This window comes from Eschscholzia californica, unplaced genomic scaffold (assembly GCF_041429995.1).
Source record: "Eschscholzia californica isolate CP2 unplaced genomic scaffold, dmEscCali1.0.p SCAF_1, whole genome shotgun sequence".
NCBI classification, from domain to species: Eukaryota; Viridiplantae; Streptophyta; class Magnoliopsida; order Ranunculales; family Papaveraceae; genus Eschscholzia; species Eschscholzia californica.
The window spans coordinates 75355769-75372018 of NW_028238198.1; the positions used below are offsets into that span (position 1 = coordinate 75355769).

The 16250-nt window shown below is 36.8% G+C and overlaps 2 protein-coding genes across 2 annotated transcripts; one reads left to right on the forward strand and one right to left on the reverse strand.

The window, feature by feature from the left end:
• Positions 1–6984: 6984 nt before the first annotated feature.
• On the reverse strand, positions 6985–9084 carry LOC147569163 (large ribosomal subunit protein mL101 (rPPR4)-like). The gene is made up of 2 exons (XM_086655602.1): positions 8635–9084; positions 6985–8477 (listed from the first exon to the last, which is right to left on the reverse strand). The coding sequence occupies exons 1-2, from the start codon at positions 8932–8934 to the stop codon at positions 7239–7241; spliced, it is 1539 nt and encodes a 512-aa protein (XP_086511728.1). The 5' UTR covers positions 8935–9084; the 3' UTR covers positions 6985–7238.
• Positions 9085–14705: 5621 nt separating this feature from the next.
• Positions 14706–15756, forward strand: LOC147569164 (uncharacterized). Its single transcript, XM_086671754.1, has 2 exons — positions 14706–14905; positions 14991–15756. The coding sequence occupies exons 1-2, from the start codon at positions 14816–14818 to the stop codon at positions 15486–15488; spliced, it is 588 nt and encodes a 195-aa protein (XP_086527880.1). The 5' UTR covers positions 14706–14815; the 3' UTR covers positions 15489–15756.
• The last annotated feature ends 494 nt before the right edge of the window (positions 15757–16250 follow it).

Here is a 16250-nt window from a genome sequence, read left to right on the forward strand (position 1 = left end):
GATTTTAGTATATAACTCTTATAATTAGATGCCTCTCATTATTGGACAATACACTTTATATAGATACATGAACATGTGCTAGAAGTCAACATGATATGCGAATTTTAGGCTATTATCATCATTGATTCATTACTTGCAAACATTATAAATATGAAACTCGTAGGTCATAATATACGAACGAATATGATTTTGATTTATGTATGTTGTGGTGTGATGCTATTTATGTGTGTGATGTGATGGAGTCGGTGGAGGGTTGTGAGAGTTTTGTGGTTGGTTCGACCCTCTCTACCGGATGTGATATTGGTATGGAGCGTATGGGGTCGGCGCTAACACAATGGATGACCTTGTGGACCATACTCTTACATAAGGTGGACACTAACTCGTCATGTCGTTTTTTGTTGTTTGTTACATATGTGGTACACTTTCTTTCAGGACAAGGAAATCGGAAAGTGCCACCTGCTTGAGTCATAGTTAGCCTTGGAGGAGTTTCTTTAGTGATTTTCTTTCATCTTTAGGTAGTTATTTGGAGTTGTATCTCCTAAACACTTGGTGTTATTTCTGTTTGATCTTGTCCGACATTTGTGTCGATGATTTAGAGACATCTTGTGGGTTTTGAGAAACTTGGTAAAGTTTCTTTAGTTGATTTATTGTTACTTTTTGAGCTTCATGTTCGATACTATTTGTCTCCTTGATGAGTATATCGTATATGTTTACTGTTCTGCGGAGAAATGCTTTAAGTTTAGGTTTCATGGCGGCCGATGGGAAATCTAGATTTGGGGTGTTACAACAAATTTAAGTTAAAATTTCAAAAGTACAACAGTAAGCTTACATGTCAGCTACTGATCAGAAAATCAGTAAGTACTCAAAGCACTTCCCATATTTTAATGGATCCTCTCACATCCCTTAATGTTTTTTTTGATGAATAACATCCCTTGTTGTTGTCAGAGATTATAATGTTTTAACACGTTTTTGCACCGTTTGGTTCCACTTAAAATAAACTAAAAACTAGTCTATTGAAAATTTACGCGTTTGATTAAAAAAAAATGGAAAAAGCTGCAACTTATTTTAAGCAAGATAAATCCATTTTCTCTAAAAAGCAATTTTATCCTCTAACCACCAACACCCCCTCAATTCTACCACCACTATCACTACCACAATTCCACCACTCTTAAGCACCACCACAACACGTTCACTACCTTTAAGTAACACCACCTGAAGGAGATGTCGTTCGACCAAAGTAGCAATACTAGCAATTTGTCGGATAGGACAATTGATGAAGAAGATCATCAAAGTCCGGACGATTTAGGGATCGTAATATGTTTAGCTAGAAACAACTACGATAGTCGAATCACTGGGCGATTCGCGGCTAACTTCGTCCGGATCCTACAGCGAGTTACACCAAAGAGTGTCGATTTAACCGAAAGATATGACTAGAGGGATGAGATGAGACATACAAATACGGATGAGATGAGACATACAAATATGGATGAGATCCATAAATATGTCCAAAAGGCCATAAGGCAAAGATAGCAAATACCCGAAGAAAATGGGTAACGGGCCGGACAAAAGGCCGTCCAAAGATGGGTCGGCCTAGGCATGACCGACATGCTATAGGGGCCGTCCAGGCCCAACCTAATAAGGGGCAGATCTTGCCGACCACCTTAATTAGGGTTTCCAAATGATTCATTCATATGGGAGTCCTATTTGAATGGGATTCAGATAATTATTTTTGTGGCAATTAAAGAATCCTTGGCCAAATGAGATTTTGACTCCTAGGATTCTATATAAGGGCCTCATTAGAACAGAAATAGGTGTGGGAAATTCTCAAAGAGATTTCTATCTTTACAACATTAAGTAAAGAGAGAATAGTTCCCAACCATGTATCTAGTCTAAAGAAGAAGGTGTTCTTCGTCAACTGTCGGGAAATTCTAGCTAACTTGAAGGCGGGAGATCAAGTTGATTGCTCGGGTGTCTCAAGTAGAGGAGCTACAAAGTGGATCTTTTGGTCTTCGAGAAAGCAACCATATTAGTCCGTCGACATTAGCGATTAAGGTAAATCTCTAAACCGCTTAGTTCATATTTAGCTTACGCATGAGATCCTGGGGATACTAGTGTTAGACATTAGATGTCTGAGATTCCGCTTAGAACACTAGGAGACACCATAACCCAACAATGGCATCAGAGTTTCTTGCGCGTAGCTAATTCTAAGTTTATGATTGATTCAGACTTGTTTATATATATAGATAAGTCTGAAATAGGTTTCAGACATCAATTTATTTTGTTTGAATTAGATTTAAAAGTTGTTCAACTTGATTTCAAAATTGAAGGTTGAAAAGAGTTTCAAAAGAATTCGATTTTGAAAAAGGTTTCAAGAGATATGGAGTTTTTCATGTTTACAAGTTTTTGAAAAACTCAAATTTGGTTTTGAAACAAGTTCAAAACAGTTGGTGGAACAACAACAAAAAGAAGAAAAATTCAGAGAAGTTCCTGTCTGGTCAGGACGCGTCTCAGACGCACGCGTCTTATGAAACCCGAGTTCGTCTCGAACTTCTCGAGACGCGTCTAGGACGTGACTGGGCTGTCATAGAGCGTCTCAAACTTGGAGCCTGAGACGTCCTAAGAGCTCGGCCCTGGCCAGTAGCCAGCGTCTTAGCCTCTAGGGTCGGAACGTGTCTGGCCCATACCATGGACGACTTGGCTCGGGCCAAAGCATGTTAGCCCATGGCCGAGTAGTGCTTGGCCCATGCCGAGGATCATCCTTGGCATTGGCCAAGACAAGCTCTTGGGCCTAGACCGAGAGGGATTTGGGTCTTGAGCGAAGCCTGTCCCGAGCCATTCCGAGATTGATCTCGAACAACAGGCTGAGATTTTTAAGCATTGACTCGAGTTGGAGTTTTTCAGTCTAAAAACCAGCCCACAATCAATGAGCTAGGCATTGTAGAACAAGGATCCCTAAGTTAATGAGACGCTGCAATATTGACATATCGACATGATTAAAGAAAAAATATATAATAGGGTTTCCTAAGAAAAAAAGAACTATTTTTATTAAAAATATTTTCCAATGTAATATTATTTATTTAATTCATAAGTTTTACAATGACAATTGCTTATATTATTCATTTTATTAACTTATTAAAAAAAATATCAAAAAGTTAACTTTCCACTTAAGACTTTTAAATAATTAAGATACATCAGAATGCGACGCTTGAATAGCCTGATGATGTAACACTACATCAGTCTAGTTTTACCAAGTCTCTGCCTACTACAACGTTCAGAAAACTGGTAGATGGCATTAGAATGCGACGCTTGAATAGCCTGATGATGTAAGACTACATCAGTCCAAGATATGATATTCATCAGGGGGAGTCTATTATCATGTGCAGGTTCATGTATCGTTATCTACGCTCTGTACTCTTTTTCCTTCGTCCAGTTTTTGTCCCAATGGGTTTTTCTGGCAAGGTTTTAACGAGGCAGTATTTAGCGTATCCAGCGTCACTCGGAATCTGTTATTTGTACTCCTTTTCCTTCATCAGATTTTGTCCCACAAGGTTTTTCTGACAAGGTTTTAATGAGGCAATTATTTCAAGTGATGGTCATCCAAGGGGGAGCGTTATAAGGAATGTGGCTGCCCATATAATCATTGGCTATGCAAGGGGCCTTGGGTGCCTTTAATACACCTTTTTCTTATCCAAACAAATACTATGGATGCCCACCATTCTCATATAACCACCTATATGTGGTGTCACTACATGGGAGCTCCATATGCAAAGTGTCATCTTGGTGGTGACAACACACCATGCAAGTGACAACACACCATGCAAGTGACAACACACCATGCAAGTGACAACACATAGGTTATGTGTCACCATTCTACAACTCCATATGCAAATTGTCATCTTGGTAGTGACAACAAACCGTGCAAGTGACAACACATAGGTTATGTGTCAACTTCCTATTACTTCTCCCACCCTATAAATAGGTGTAAATGGTGTAGTGTTGATATGAGTTTGTAAGAGATGAGAAAGTGTATGGAAAAGATTTGGAAAGAATTCTTCTAAATATAGTTTGGTTCAAGATCATCTCTTTGTTTTAGTATATCTTAATATTTGTATCTTTTTCTCTTCTCTTAATTCCATTAAGTTGCATGCAAATATCGATACACATTGTAGCAAATAGACCGACAATTTACAACAGTTAGTAGTAATTGTAACAAAATTTGTTTCTTCTCTATCTATCTCTATAACTAACATGATCAAGCTTATAAATAGATCAAGTGATCTGTAATTGGATGATGATTTTAAATAAAGAAATGACTTTTTCTCTCCAGAAGTCATAATTTCTAACAGAGAAAACAATGGATTGAGACTGGAGTTGATTCTCTAGCAGCTAGTGTGCACAAGAACCTTATTGAACTTTAATCAGCCCCAAATAGTAAGAACTCGATTGGATTTTCTCAGCATTCTCTCCCTCCCTCCCTAACCACAACAATCAAAACCAAAATCCAGCTAGGGTTAATTGGGATTTGATTACTCTCGCACCTCTTGCTTCTTCGATTCAGTACCAAGCTCATTGCCGAGAAGTGCTATGGCAGGTGCTTCTTCGATTCAGTGTCAAGGTCATACTTCAACCAAATGCGTTTGCCGAGAAGTGGTATGGCGGGACCTATTGATTGATCTCCATTGAGAGAGGGAGAGAGAGAGAGAGAGAGAGTTACCGTCTCAATTGCGTGAGAGAGAGATGGAGATCCAACAGAGAAAAAAGGGGTAGGTTTGAGCAAGTGCTTCACTATTTGTCTTGTAATAGTAACCACCCCCAAAGAAATTAACTATTTTTATTTTCTAATGAAAGTATGTAAAAGAATGCATACAAATAGTAAAAATTGTGGTCACAGTATCTCCCGACTTGAATTTGTATAACATAATTGTCTTACTGCATCGAGACCCACCACAAGAATACGCATCTCTTTATTTGCAAAGACCCGAGTGAAAAGCATCCCGAATGACAACGCCATCTTTGTTCCGTAGGATCAAGAAGTCGGAAGCGACATTAGATACGCACAACTATACGTTCGACACTTCACTTCGAAATCTTTGAAAGTTCAAACTAAAGCTTGCAAATTTTAATCTTCAATAATTCTTAACGATATACAAAATTTAACATTACATTACAAAATAAAGAAGGAACATTCAAGTAAATAGTACACGGTTGTCAAAAAACTTAAACCCCACTATAATTGCCATTCATCCAAAACAAACAAGTGCCCTAAGATTTTCTTCATGACGCAATGCATAAGGAAAAGAGGAAGATGCAAATAAATTTGCATAAGAAAATGTTCATTTTTCCAATATATTCACACAAATAAAATTTTCCAATATTGGAAATGTTCATTTTCCAATATATTTACACAAATAAATATGTGCAAAATATAGAAATATTCATTTTTCCAATAGAAAAGAGTAAAGAGAGTTAGAGACAGAAAGAGATGAAAGATGGAGAATTCTGAAAGAAAGACTGGTGATATCTTTACCCTTAATAAAATTCTCCATTAAAGAGAGATCAAGAGCTCCTAATGAAAAAGGAAATTCAAGGGTGAGTCAGTTTGGGAATTTAAAAAATCATATTAAATTTGAAATTCATTAGAGTATCCCAAGAGATGAGTTGTTTGGGTATTCAAAGAATCATATTAAATTTGATATTCATTAGGGATTCCAACGGAAGAGGTGTTTGGGAATTCAAAATCATACAGTATGAAATTTGATATATCTACGTGGTTGTCCAGTCAACATCTGGGTGCATTTATTTTGTCCTAGTCAACAAAACAAATTCTGTTTTAATATATAGATGATATATAATATATAATATATTAATTTTAGTGTTATTATTTATCAAGTATGATTTCTTTTTATGTTGTTATTATTTATCTAGTATGATTTCTTTCTGAGACCTCCATTAGAGACCTACAAAATTTAAAAAAACTCAATTTACTCACGTAGGAAAGATAGTTAATGTGTGGTGCCCTGAGAATCCAAGCTGGGCGCCTATAGATTTTTGTAACGGAACTAACAGAAAAGTCTGTTAGTGGTTAGTTGTAAGTTGTAACAAAATTTGTTTCTCTTCTTTCTATCTCTATAACTAACATGATCAAGCTTATAAATAGCTCAAGTGATCTGTAATTGGATGATGATTTTAAATAAAATGAGTTTTTCTCTCTAGAAGTCATAATTTCTAACAGAGAAAACAATGGATTGAGACTGGAGTTGATTCTCTAGCAGCTAGTGTGCACAAGAACCTTATTGAACTTTAATCAGCCTCAAATAGTAAGAACTCGATTGGATTTTCTCAGCATTCTCTCCCTCTCTCCCTAACCACAACAATCAAAACCAAAATCCAGCTAGGGTTAATTGGGATTTGATTACTCTTGCACCTCTTGCTTCTTCGATTCAGTACCAAGCTCATTGCCGAGAAGTGCTATGGCAGGTGCTTCTTCGATTCAGTGTCAAGGTCATACTTCAACCAAATGCGTTTGCCGAGAAGTGGTATGGCGGGACCTATTGATTGATCTCCATTGAGAGAGAGAGAGAGAGAGAGAGAGAGAGTTACCGTCCCAATTGCGTGAGAGAGAGATGGAGATCCAACCGAGAAAAAAGGGGTAGGTTTGAGCAAGTGCTTCAAACATTTAGGCCATGTTTCCTCACATAAGAATACAATGCTGAGTAGCAAGTCTATTTTTGAATCCATCAAACAATGTTGCCATCATCATAAATCACATTACAAAATTATTATTTTTAAATGTTTACCCCAAAATTCAATTTGACACAATTATACATACATGAAGCATGATGATGAATCTTTCTTCTCCTGTCACTGAACTTCGAACAATACCCTCTAGTTTATTGATAATGTTAGGTAGTTTTGTGATAATAGTCAGATAGTATTCCCATGTATAACTACGAACAATACCCTAGAGTAGTTTGGCACACAAGGTAACAAGAATTTTTCATTTCCTTTAGCAATAAAATAACATGAATTTACTGAGAATTAAAAGTATGAGTTCAATATAAGTAAGTTCCTTCTTACCAAGTTCTCATGCATAACAGTGAGCAGATTTTAACATCCTTGAGAAATTCCCCCAATTGGGCATTAACAATTCATGTTGATCTCTCTCACTATTCTCTATTCCTCATCAAAGCAATTCATGGTCGTTTTATAAGCTACGCTTACGCTTTTTTACTTATCAATCACTCAGAACAAACTCTTTCAAGCAACCCTTCAGTCTCTGAACTCGGGTCAACGCCATCTGCTTTCATCCGCTCACGAATCTCAGGTTCTGTTCTCCCAGCAGCAATATAAGTTCGAAGCAGAGAATCATAGTCTTCTGAACCAAGACTTTGAACCTTCTTCAAGCTCTTCAAGAACAACTCAGCATTCTCTATGTCCTTTTCTTCCTCAAAGTACTTCCTTAATGTAGAAATAATCTCTTCGGATGGCTTCCATTTGTTCTCGTTTGCTTTCGAAGCAGCATCATTGAAATACTTCAGTGCTGAATCCATTTGGTTTTTCTTCAGGTAAAAGCTCATGAATGCTTCGACTGTCCTAGGGTTAGGGCGAGCTCCTCTTTTGGTTGCAGTTTCACAAAGCAGCTGAGCCTCATCGATCATATCTCGATTAAGATAAGATACTATAAGATAGTTTGCTACCTTAATGTCATAGGCTAAGCAATTTTTTTCCCACTCCTTGAAATGTTTCTCAAGACCCTCAGTGTCACCCAATTTATGAAGAGCATGAAACAATGAAACATAGCTCATATTTGTTGTCTTTGGATAAGCATACTTCAGAGATCCCCATACCCGATATACCCCTGACTTATTTGAAGTGAGAGCATATAATCCTATAACAATATGATAATCACTTCGACCACGAAAAGTTTTAATCATCTTGTTCTCAACTTCTTCGAGTACTTTGTTGGCCTTGTCAATAAGACCTGCCTTGGCATAAATAGAAGCGAGAGTACCATATGTCCCCCAATCACAATTAAATCCTTCTTTCTTAATCTCTTCCATGACTTTCTCCACTCCTTCGATATCGTTCATCAAAGCATAACTGTTCATCAAGAATGTGTGTGTATGAGAATCTGGCTTGATATCTTTTTCCTTCATTTCTTGTACCAATGGAAGGACTTTCTCAGGTTCACCAACTTTCATGTACAAAGACATTAGATTATTATACGCTAAAGAAGTATATGTAAAATTTAAATCTCGCATTTCCTCGAAAAGGGATAAGGCCTTCTCTTTCATCTTTTCCTTGCAGTAACAATTCAAAAGGGCTCCATATGTTAGCTTGTTTCTTTCGGATTCGGGAAGCCCCTCGAAGTACTTCTCTGCTGTTTCTATCCCGTCTTTCTTCGCTAAAAGATCCAATCTTATAGCACGATCACTTGGAGACAAACTTATATCACTATTTTCCAACCATTCCATTACCTACAAACCCGAACTCAAAAACATTATGAAAAATAAAGTTTTATCACATAAAATACATTTTAAGTAAATCAAAATATCCTCCAAGAGGGTTTTCTATTTTTTCCAGATTTGGGTGACATTGGAAAAACCCTAGAAAGAAAGAAAGAGAGAAGAGTACCTGAGAAGCCTGGTTGTATTTCTTGTAGCTGCGAAAAAGAGAAGCAATGCGGATAACTTCAGCTTTTGGAACGTTTTTTCCCTCTTTAACCCATTCATTAAGAATATCATATAAGTTTGCATCGCTTCCACCAAGAACGTTTAACCGACGATATAGAGATTTCTCTCCATGTTGTAGCGTCGTCTTCCTCGGGGGCTTCGTCTTCGTTACCGTCGTCTCAGCAGCAGCGGTTAGGGTTGAGGTTGAAAGGCGTTTCAGTGATGCCCCGTATGAGATCAGGCGGCTAACGATCTTCGCCATTGGAATGATAGAGTAGTTTCTTAGTGGTTTTTGAGGGTTTTTAAGTTAGGTTTTTGGACTTTTAGTTTTGGGTGTTGGGGTGGTTCGTGGGAGGATACAGGCACATAGGTGAACATCCATAAACTATGTTAAGCATCAAATCTGTGACTAGCTCACTCTTTAGGCCATGTTTGGCGCGCGGGAATGGAATGTTATTCTCGGGAATCACATTTCCGTAATGTGATTTTCGGAAATCATATTATTTTGGTTTAATGTTTGGTTCGATCATGAATAGAAATTCTGTTCCCGATAGATTCCTGAATTGGTGTTTGATTTGTAAAGGAATATGAATGTAAATTTTTACAAAAGTCTTGTTATATCCTTTCTCTTAAACTACATAAATTATAGGTCAACTTTGTTAGTTAGATATATATATATATATATATATATATATATATATATATATATATATATATATATATATATATATATATATATATTTAATTAGTATTATTTATTCAAATTTATAGATATGAAATAGTAACGTAATGCACTAATATAATTTGTATTTGAAGATTTATTTAAAATAAATATGCCTCGACTACATTTTTTTTTTAAAACGTTATGAAATCATTTTTAATGAACAAAGAGCGAGAGAGAAGAGAAAAAAATTAAAGATGCGTAGGAGAGCGAGAGAGTGGGTGAGAGAGTGGGTGAGAGAGAGAGAGTGTGTGTGTTAGTGGTTGAAACCCTAGGTTTTTAATTTTTTTGTTAAAATATTATGACAACGCCAATTTTAATATTAGTCATTCTAATATTTTATAAAGGATTATTTTGTCCAGAAATATTAATTCAAATCATTCTCGGGAATGGAAATCACAAACCCCCCCCCCCCCCCCCCCCCCCCCCCTCCCATGGTTTGTTATTTCCCCATTTGGGGGGTAATCCCATTCCTCCAGGAATAGAATTCCCCCTGTATTCCCGCGAACCAAACAGTAGTCGGGAATGTAATTCACAGGAATCACATTACAATCCCACGCGTGCCAAACATGACCTTAGTGTTTTGGCTTATAAATATCTGAAAGTTTGTTTTGGCTCCCATGGACCAAATAATTTTCTAGAAAAATACCTCCGTGGGCAAAAAAAAAAATATTTCCCAAAAAATTAAGAACAATCTTTTTTTACGAAAACTATTAAATTCATTAATAGCTAAAGGCAAATGTCACATAAAATTGAAGTTAAAAGTGGAACAAAACAACCACACAAATTACTCTGTCCTAGAAAGTAATTGGTTGGGTGGGAGCAACACCGAGTGGGCTAACCCATGTGCAACTTCGTTAGCTTCTCTTGGAGAAAAGGTGAGTGCCCATAAAGGATGACCTGTCAGTCCAGTCCGAACTTCTAGAACGTAGGGTTTGATACGCCACGTGATAGAATCCTACTCGTTTGTCACTTCGTCTATAAGAACTTCACAATCCCCTTTAATAAGCAGACTCATTTACTTTCTCTCCTTTTTTCCATTTCATTACCTCTCTCCTCCACCTCATCTCTCAGTCTCGGCATCTCACCATCTTCTCCGATGAATGCCATCGTCCAGTCACTTTTTTTGATCAACATTAATCTTTAAAGAGAAAAGTTCTTTTATTATTTCTCTCTTCTTCTTCTTATTTTTGCTTTATTTGTCTCTCTTCTTCTTACTGCCTTTTCTCCTTTCTTTCTTCTCTCTCTTTCCAAACCTCTAGCAAAGGGGACCCCTCGCCAAAGGTCTAGTTCACCAGATCCGTTAAACGTACTAGACCTGTGGAGGTCTTGTTCGCTAGATCTGGTGAATGGACCAGACCTCCGTCGAAGGCTCTCCTTCGCCGGAGGTTTGGAGTGAGAGAAGATCTTGCTTTGGGAGTATATGTTGAATGAGGGGTTTCCCACTCTTTTAACCCGATTAAATAACAAAAAATTCACTTTCCATGAACGACTTTTTCCACCCTATTTTCTCATGTATCGAACGGGCCCTTATAGCAATGAGATAAACTAGTTATTTTGGGATTCAAAACGTTATGTTTGCCTCTTTGTGCAACTTTATGCCAATTGATAAAGTGATAATATTATTCTTGATTTCTTTTTTATTTGAAATCCCATGTAAAACCAATCTAAATCGTGATTTTTTTTATTGAAGAATATGAATCATGATATCTTTGCATTACTTTGAAATGTGGATTCAACAACTATCCATAGAAAGAGAAGGAGGGTGGATATGGAGGGATCATGCAATAGACTCATGAAGATGACTTCTCAAATGTCTTTTTTTTCCGAAGGCATTGGAATTGTGAATGGAAGTTTGGATTTTAAGCATTTTCTATTAGCTTCACATAGAGATTGAGTTTTTTCGAGCTATACTCGGTTTCGATATGGTCCCAGGCCTTCTTGGGTGCCAAGTGGTTGTCGGCCTCAAGAGCTATGGTTTTCCCTCACACTTATAAAGTGGGCACCATACCTCCCATGACTAATGTGGCATTACTCCCACAATATTTCACTTCGCACAGTGGGACCTGAAAAACTATCTTCCCCCTTTACACCAACACCTTTAAAGACTTTGGTAAATCTGTGATGAGGGTATATGTTGTTATTCTATCTATCGGAAGGAAATTCATTAGATCCATATTATGAGCTGCTCATTCCGCCCCTTAGCTAAATATAAAGTGTAATCTTGATGGTCTGAGTTTGTTATTGATTGGTTACATCCCTTCCCTGACTTACCGCAGTTCTTCTGACAGTGAGGCATCTAAGTACCCAAGGAAGCACATATACACTAACAAGGTGAAAAAATTGTTTGCGAAGGTTTGCCCGCTTTCAGAACATCAAAGTACCATCAAAATTCTGAAAGAATAGTCGTTGTATGCCGAACTGTTACAGGGGTGTAAAATGTCTTAAGGAGAGTGTTATTCTCGTCTTGACTAAAATTAGGGCTGTAAACGGACCGAACTATTTTCGGATACAGCACTATCCGAATTCGAAATCCGAAATTATTCGAACTATCCGATAAGGGTTCGATATCCGACGGATGGTAAAAAATGACATCCGAATCCGATATTCGAAATGCTATTCGAATATCGAATATTATCCGATCCGAAATTCTGAATTTTAAGCCATAACATTATAACACAATATTATCCGAAATTCGAATATTATCCGATCCGAAATTCAAATACAATATTATCTGATCCGAAATTCCGATAAGAGTTGAAGACTTGAAGTTGAACTTTGATTCTTTGAAGTCTGAAGACTTAGTCTTAGACTTTAAGTTGACTACTTGAGGATAAAGTTTTGTTTATTTTTTAATCCCTTGGGTGAATCTTAACCGTTGATTTCAAATGCGAATCGGATCGGATTTTTTCGAAGTCGGATATAGCTATATCCGAATCCGAAACCGATATCCGAAAATTATCCGACAAGACATCCGAAATTCGAATCCGAAATCCGAAATGTCGGATTATTTGAGTGCGGATGCGGATCGGATTCGGATTTTCGGACCACCGTTTACAGGCCTAACTAAAATATTCTTCTTCTTATTCTCCGATTTTATTTTATTTTGTCTAACTTGGTTAATTTGAAAGAAGGACTACTGATAAGTCAGTATTCACTTGTTCTCTATTTCTCTATAAATCAAAGAAAGTTTCCTACTTTAAACCGAGACTTTGTCTAAATCTAGACAAGATAGAGAGAGAACATAAACTCGACTCATAACCGGAAAAACACCAGTGGGTTGCTTCATTTTCGAACCACGTAAAGTTTGTAAGAAACGTCGCGAAAAAAACATAATCAGATATGAAGTTTAGAAACATTGTTTTAGGACCCAAATGCTTTTCCCCCCTTGAATTTTTTATCGTCCAAAACACACATTATTTATCTATCCTGGATCTTACTCCTCGGCTTTCCACTGGTTCTATGACATAGTTGATACTATTTAGTCTTCAATTGTAACCTGGTAACTGGATTCAATGGATGGCTGGCTGGTCTATATTTTTGGGTTTTTGTTGGGCAATGGAGCCCTGTGCAGCTTTCTAAGGTTTGTGTTTTACTTTGATAAAATTGTTTGTCTCATCCTTCAACATGTTAAACTGTTAACTACCATCTAACTTTTATTCAGTTCTTAAGATGTGACAAAGAAGATGGTCCACATCGAAGTGTTGTATCTGGTAAAAAGGTAAGGAATCGACCAATAGATGGATCGAGGAGAATTATGGTATATGAACTTATATTCTTTTGCCTTTCTCTTTGTAGTCAGATTATGTTGAAGATTGATAAATTGAAGGAAGATAAACTTGCAGAAATCGACCGAAACGAGTTGCTAAATTTTTTGAATGCTAGTAATGATTGAAATGATTGCGATTTTGTCCATAGAATGGTATCTACAGGTAGGCCTCGCCTTTGGAATATTTGATTATGCTACATATTTTCTTTCCTCGAGTTTGAAATGGAAATGGAACTGAATTGCGTTCTTATACGTTATGAAGTTGATCTTCTGTTCAATGTGCCTTTTACCATTGTTTGTATCTAAATCGTCAGTCGAATTAGACATAACGGAAGTGCTAAATGTACAAAGAATCTTTGACAAGATTCTTGACAAAATGTCATTTGAACGGTCCCGATCAAAGTTAAACTTTGAAAAGCTTTGATCAATTTTTGTTTTTTAGTGAAAAAGAGTCATTAAGTCACAAATTTTGTCAAGGGTCTTGTATATGTAGCACTCCCGTTAGACATAAAGAATATAAAAATAAGGGTTTTTTGAGCTTACCCCTTCAAAATTAATTGGTAATTGAGTTTACCCCCTTCAGGTAATTGAGCTTAACCCCTCAAATTTAGATTTTTTTGTCAAAATTACTAAAGATATGTTTGGTATGTGATAATAAAATCATAAAGTAAATAATATATAAACAAAATCAATCTTTACTAATCATATACCCAACCAAATTAAACAATAAAATGAGGTAGAATCTCTACTAGGAATCATATTGAAGAATAGTTGTTCTTGGTAGTCGCAATTATTTCATGTACGCCAAACATAACCTTTGTGTTTTTGTCACTAATAGTAAGTCTAAGGGGATAAGCTCAATTACCAATTACTGAAGGGGGTAACCTCAATTACCAATTAATTTTGAGGGAGTAAGCTCAAAAAACTCTAAAAATAAACATTATGAAATATGGAACAAAGTTAGAGAGAAAAGATTAATTCCAATTTGACCCCTAATTTGGAAGCATTTTGAAATTTTGGCCTCCATGTCTGTCAACGTCCTAAAATGGACCCCAAAACCTCATTATTATTAATCCAGGTTCTAAGATAGACCCGAAAACCACCTCTGAACACCATACTGAGGTTTCATAGAGATGGAGGTAATGGTCGTGGTAGAAGGAGATGAAAATAAAATTCAGATATGGAGGCAATATTTCTAGTTAGTGGCGAAGTAGGGGCTAAGTTGGGAAAAAAAAATCAAAAACCACTGCTGAAGCCTGAAGATCTGTGACAGGGGAAGAACCATTTTTTTTTTAAAAAAATTGTCTGCATTCCCCACGTGTTCGACGACCGTTATGAAGATTTTGTCGTTAAAACTAAAGTAATTAACACTCATAGTTAGGGGTAGTCTTGGAATTCACAAAACCCCCCAAAACTCGTTACCCGTGGGTGCGCATTGATACTTCCTTCCACTTCCCCGTGCCGTGGCTCTTTATTTTCATTCACACAGTCTAAAGCTTACTTTCCCTCTCTCCTCTTCTTCTTCTTCCTTGAGGCATTCCTCCCTTCCTTTCCAACACACAAAGTCACAAACAAGACAGAGAGAGAGAGAGAGAGAGAGAGAGAGAGAGAGAGAGAGAGAGAGAGAGAGAGAGAGAGAGAGAGAGAGAGAAAATGGGTACCAAATCTCCTGTATTCCCAATTCCTCAACACCCTCAGCATTTCAGTGATTATGGATTCGACCCACAGATGGATTATTTACAGGCCAGTTTCTCTCACTTACACCTTCTTCTCATTCTCTCTCTCTCTCTGTCTCTCTTTAACTTTCTCTCTTTCTATGTATCTATAGGTATTGGAAGAAGCAAAAAAGCATAAAAGAGAATCATCATCATCATCAAGATCTATTGAATCTCTACATTTCAAACTACAAAAACCCATTTCAAAAGATGATTCATCAAAGAAGAAGAAATGGTGGAAAAATGCTATTCATTATTGTAAGAAGAAATGGATCCAAACTGATGGTGGAACTACTACTACTACTACTCCCCAGCTGATTACCAATTACTACAGAGGTGGTGGTGGTGGTGGTGGTGGAGCTACAATATCTGGACCACTTTATATCACAGAAAGTAGAAGTGGGTCAACTACACCTTGCCGGATTAGTAGTAGTCGGCCGACGTCTGGACCACTTTCATGGACATTAACACCGAACAGATCAAAAAGACAAGCAGGGGGGACGACTCCTTATGTTTGTCTTCAAGATCATAATATGATGGATTTAGAAGAACAAGAACATGAAAACCGTCGGATCTCCACAACTGCCATGCCTATTTACTTAGTTACTTAAAATTAAGTACCTTTCTTCTTCTTCTTAGATTAAGAGTACCTTAGATCTAGGCTGGGGTAATTAATGGTTGGTGACTTTTTCTTAATTCTGTTTTTCCCTGTCTGGGTTCCTTACATTTTCCCTGTTTCTCTTGGTTCTGTTAGATTTAGGAGTAAATTTGGATGTGTGTTTTTTTAGGGTGCATTTTGGAATTCTACAACTCAGCTTGTTGTTTGATTTTGGGGGCTATAGCTTCAAAATGGAAATGGTGAAATTTATTTCTTGAGAAGTGAACCGTTTACTTTTAAGACATGCAGTTTTCTATCAGTTTTTTTTTTTGTTGAACAAGTTTTCTATCAGTTTTTTTTTTTTGTTGAACAAGTTTTCTATCAGTTGTGTTTAATCGTGTGTTTTTATTTTGAACTTGTTAATTGCATCTAATATAAGATAGATGTAAAGTATTTTGATAGATTCTCAGGGGTGTGATTAGTTGTTTTGAGTATCTTGTTCGACTTGGATTTTCTTTAACCTGTTTTGTTAATACTTGCAATAGTATAATCAGTTTTAATCTTCATGCTGGATCTTCTTTCTCTCACTGCTCTATTCTGCTAGATTAACCTGTTTGAGTAGATATATAACATCATTTGTGTTTCATTTCTCTTCTGTAGTTTAATTTAAGAGTAGCTAGTCTCACTTGATATAATAAGTTGTATCGGATAGTACTCATTATATTACCTCTAAGCCTGTTTCTAGGCTTTCGTATATAGTCCAGTCACATAGCTT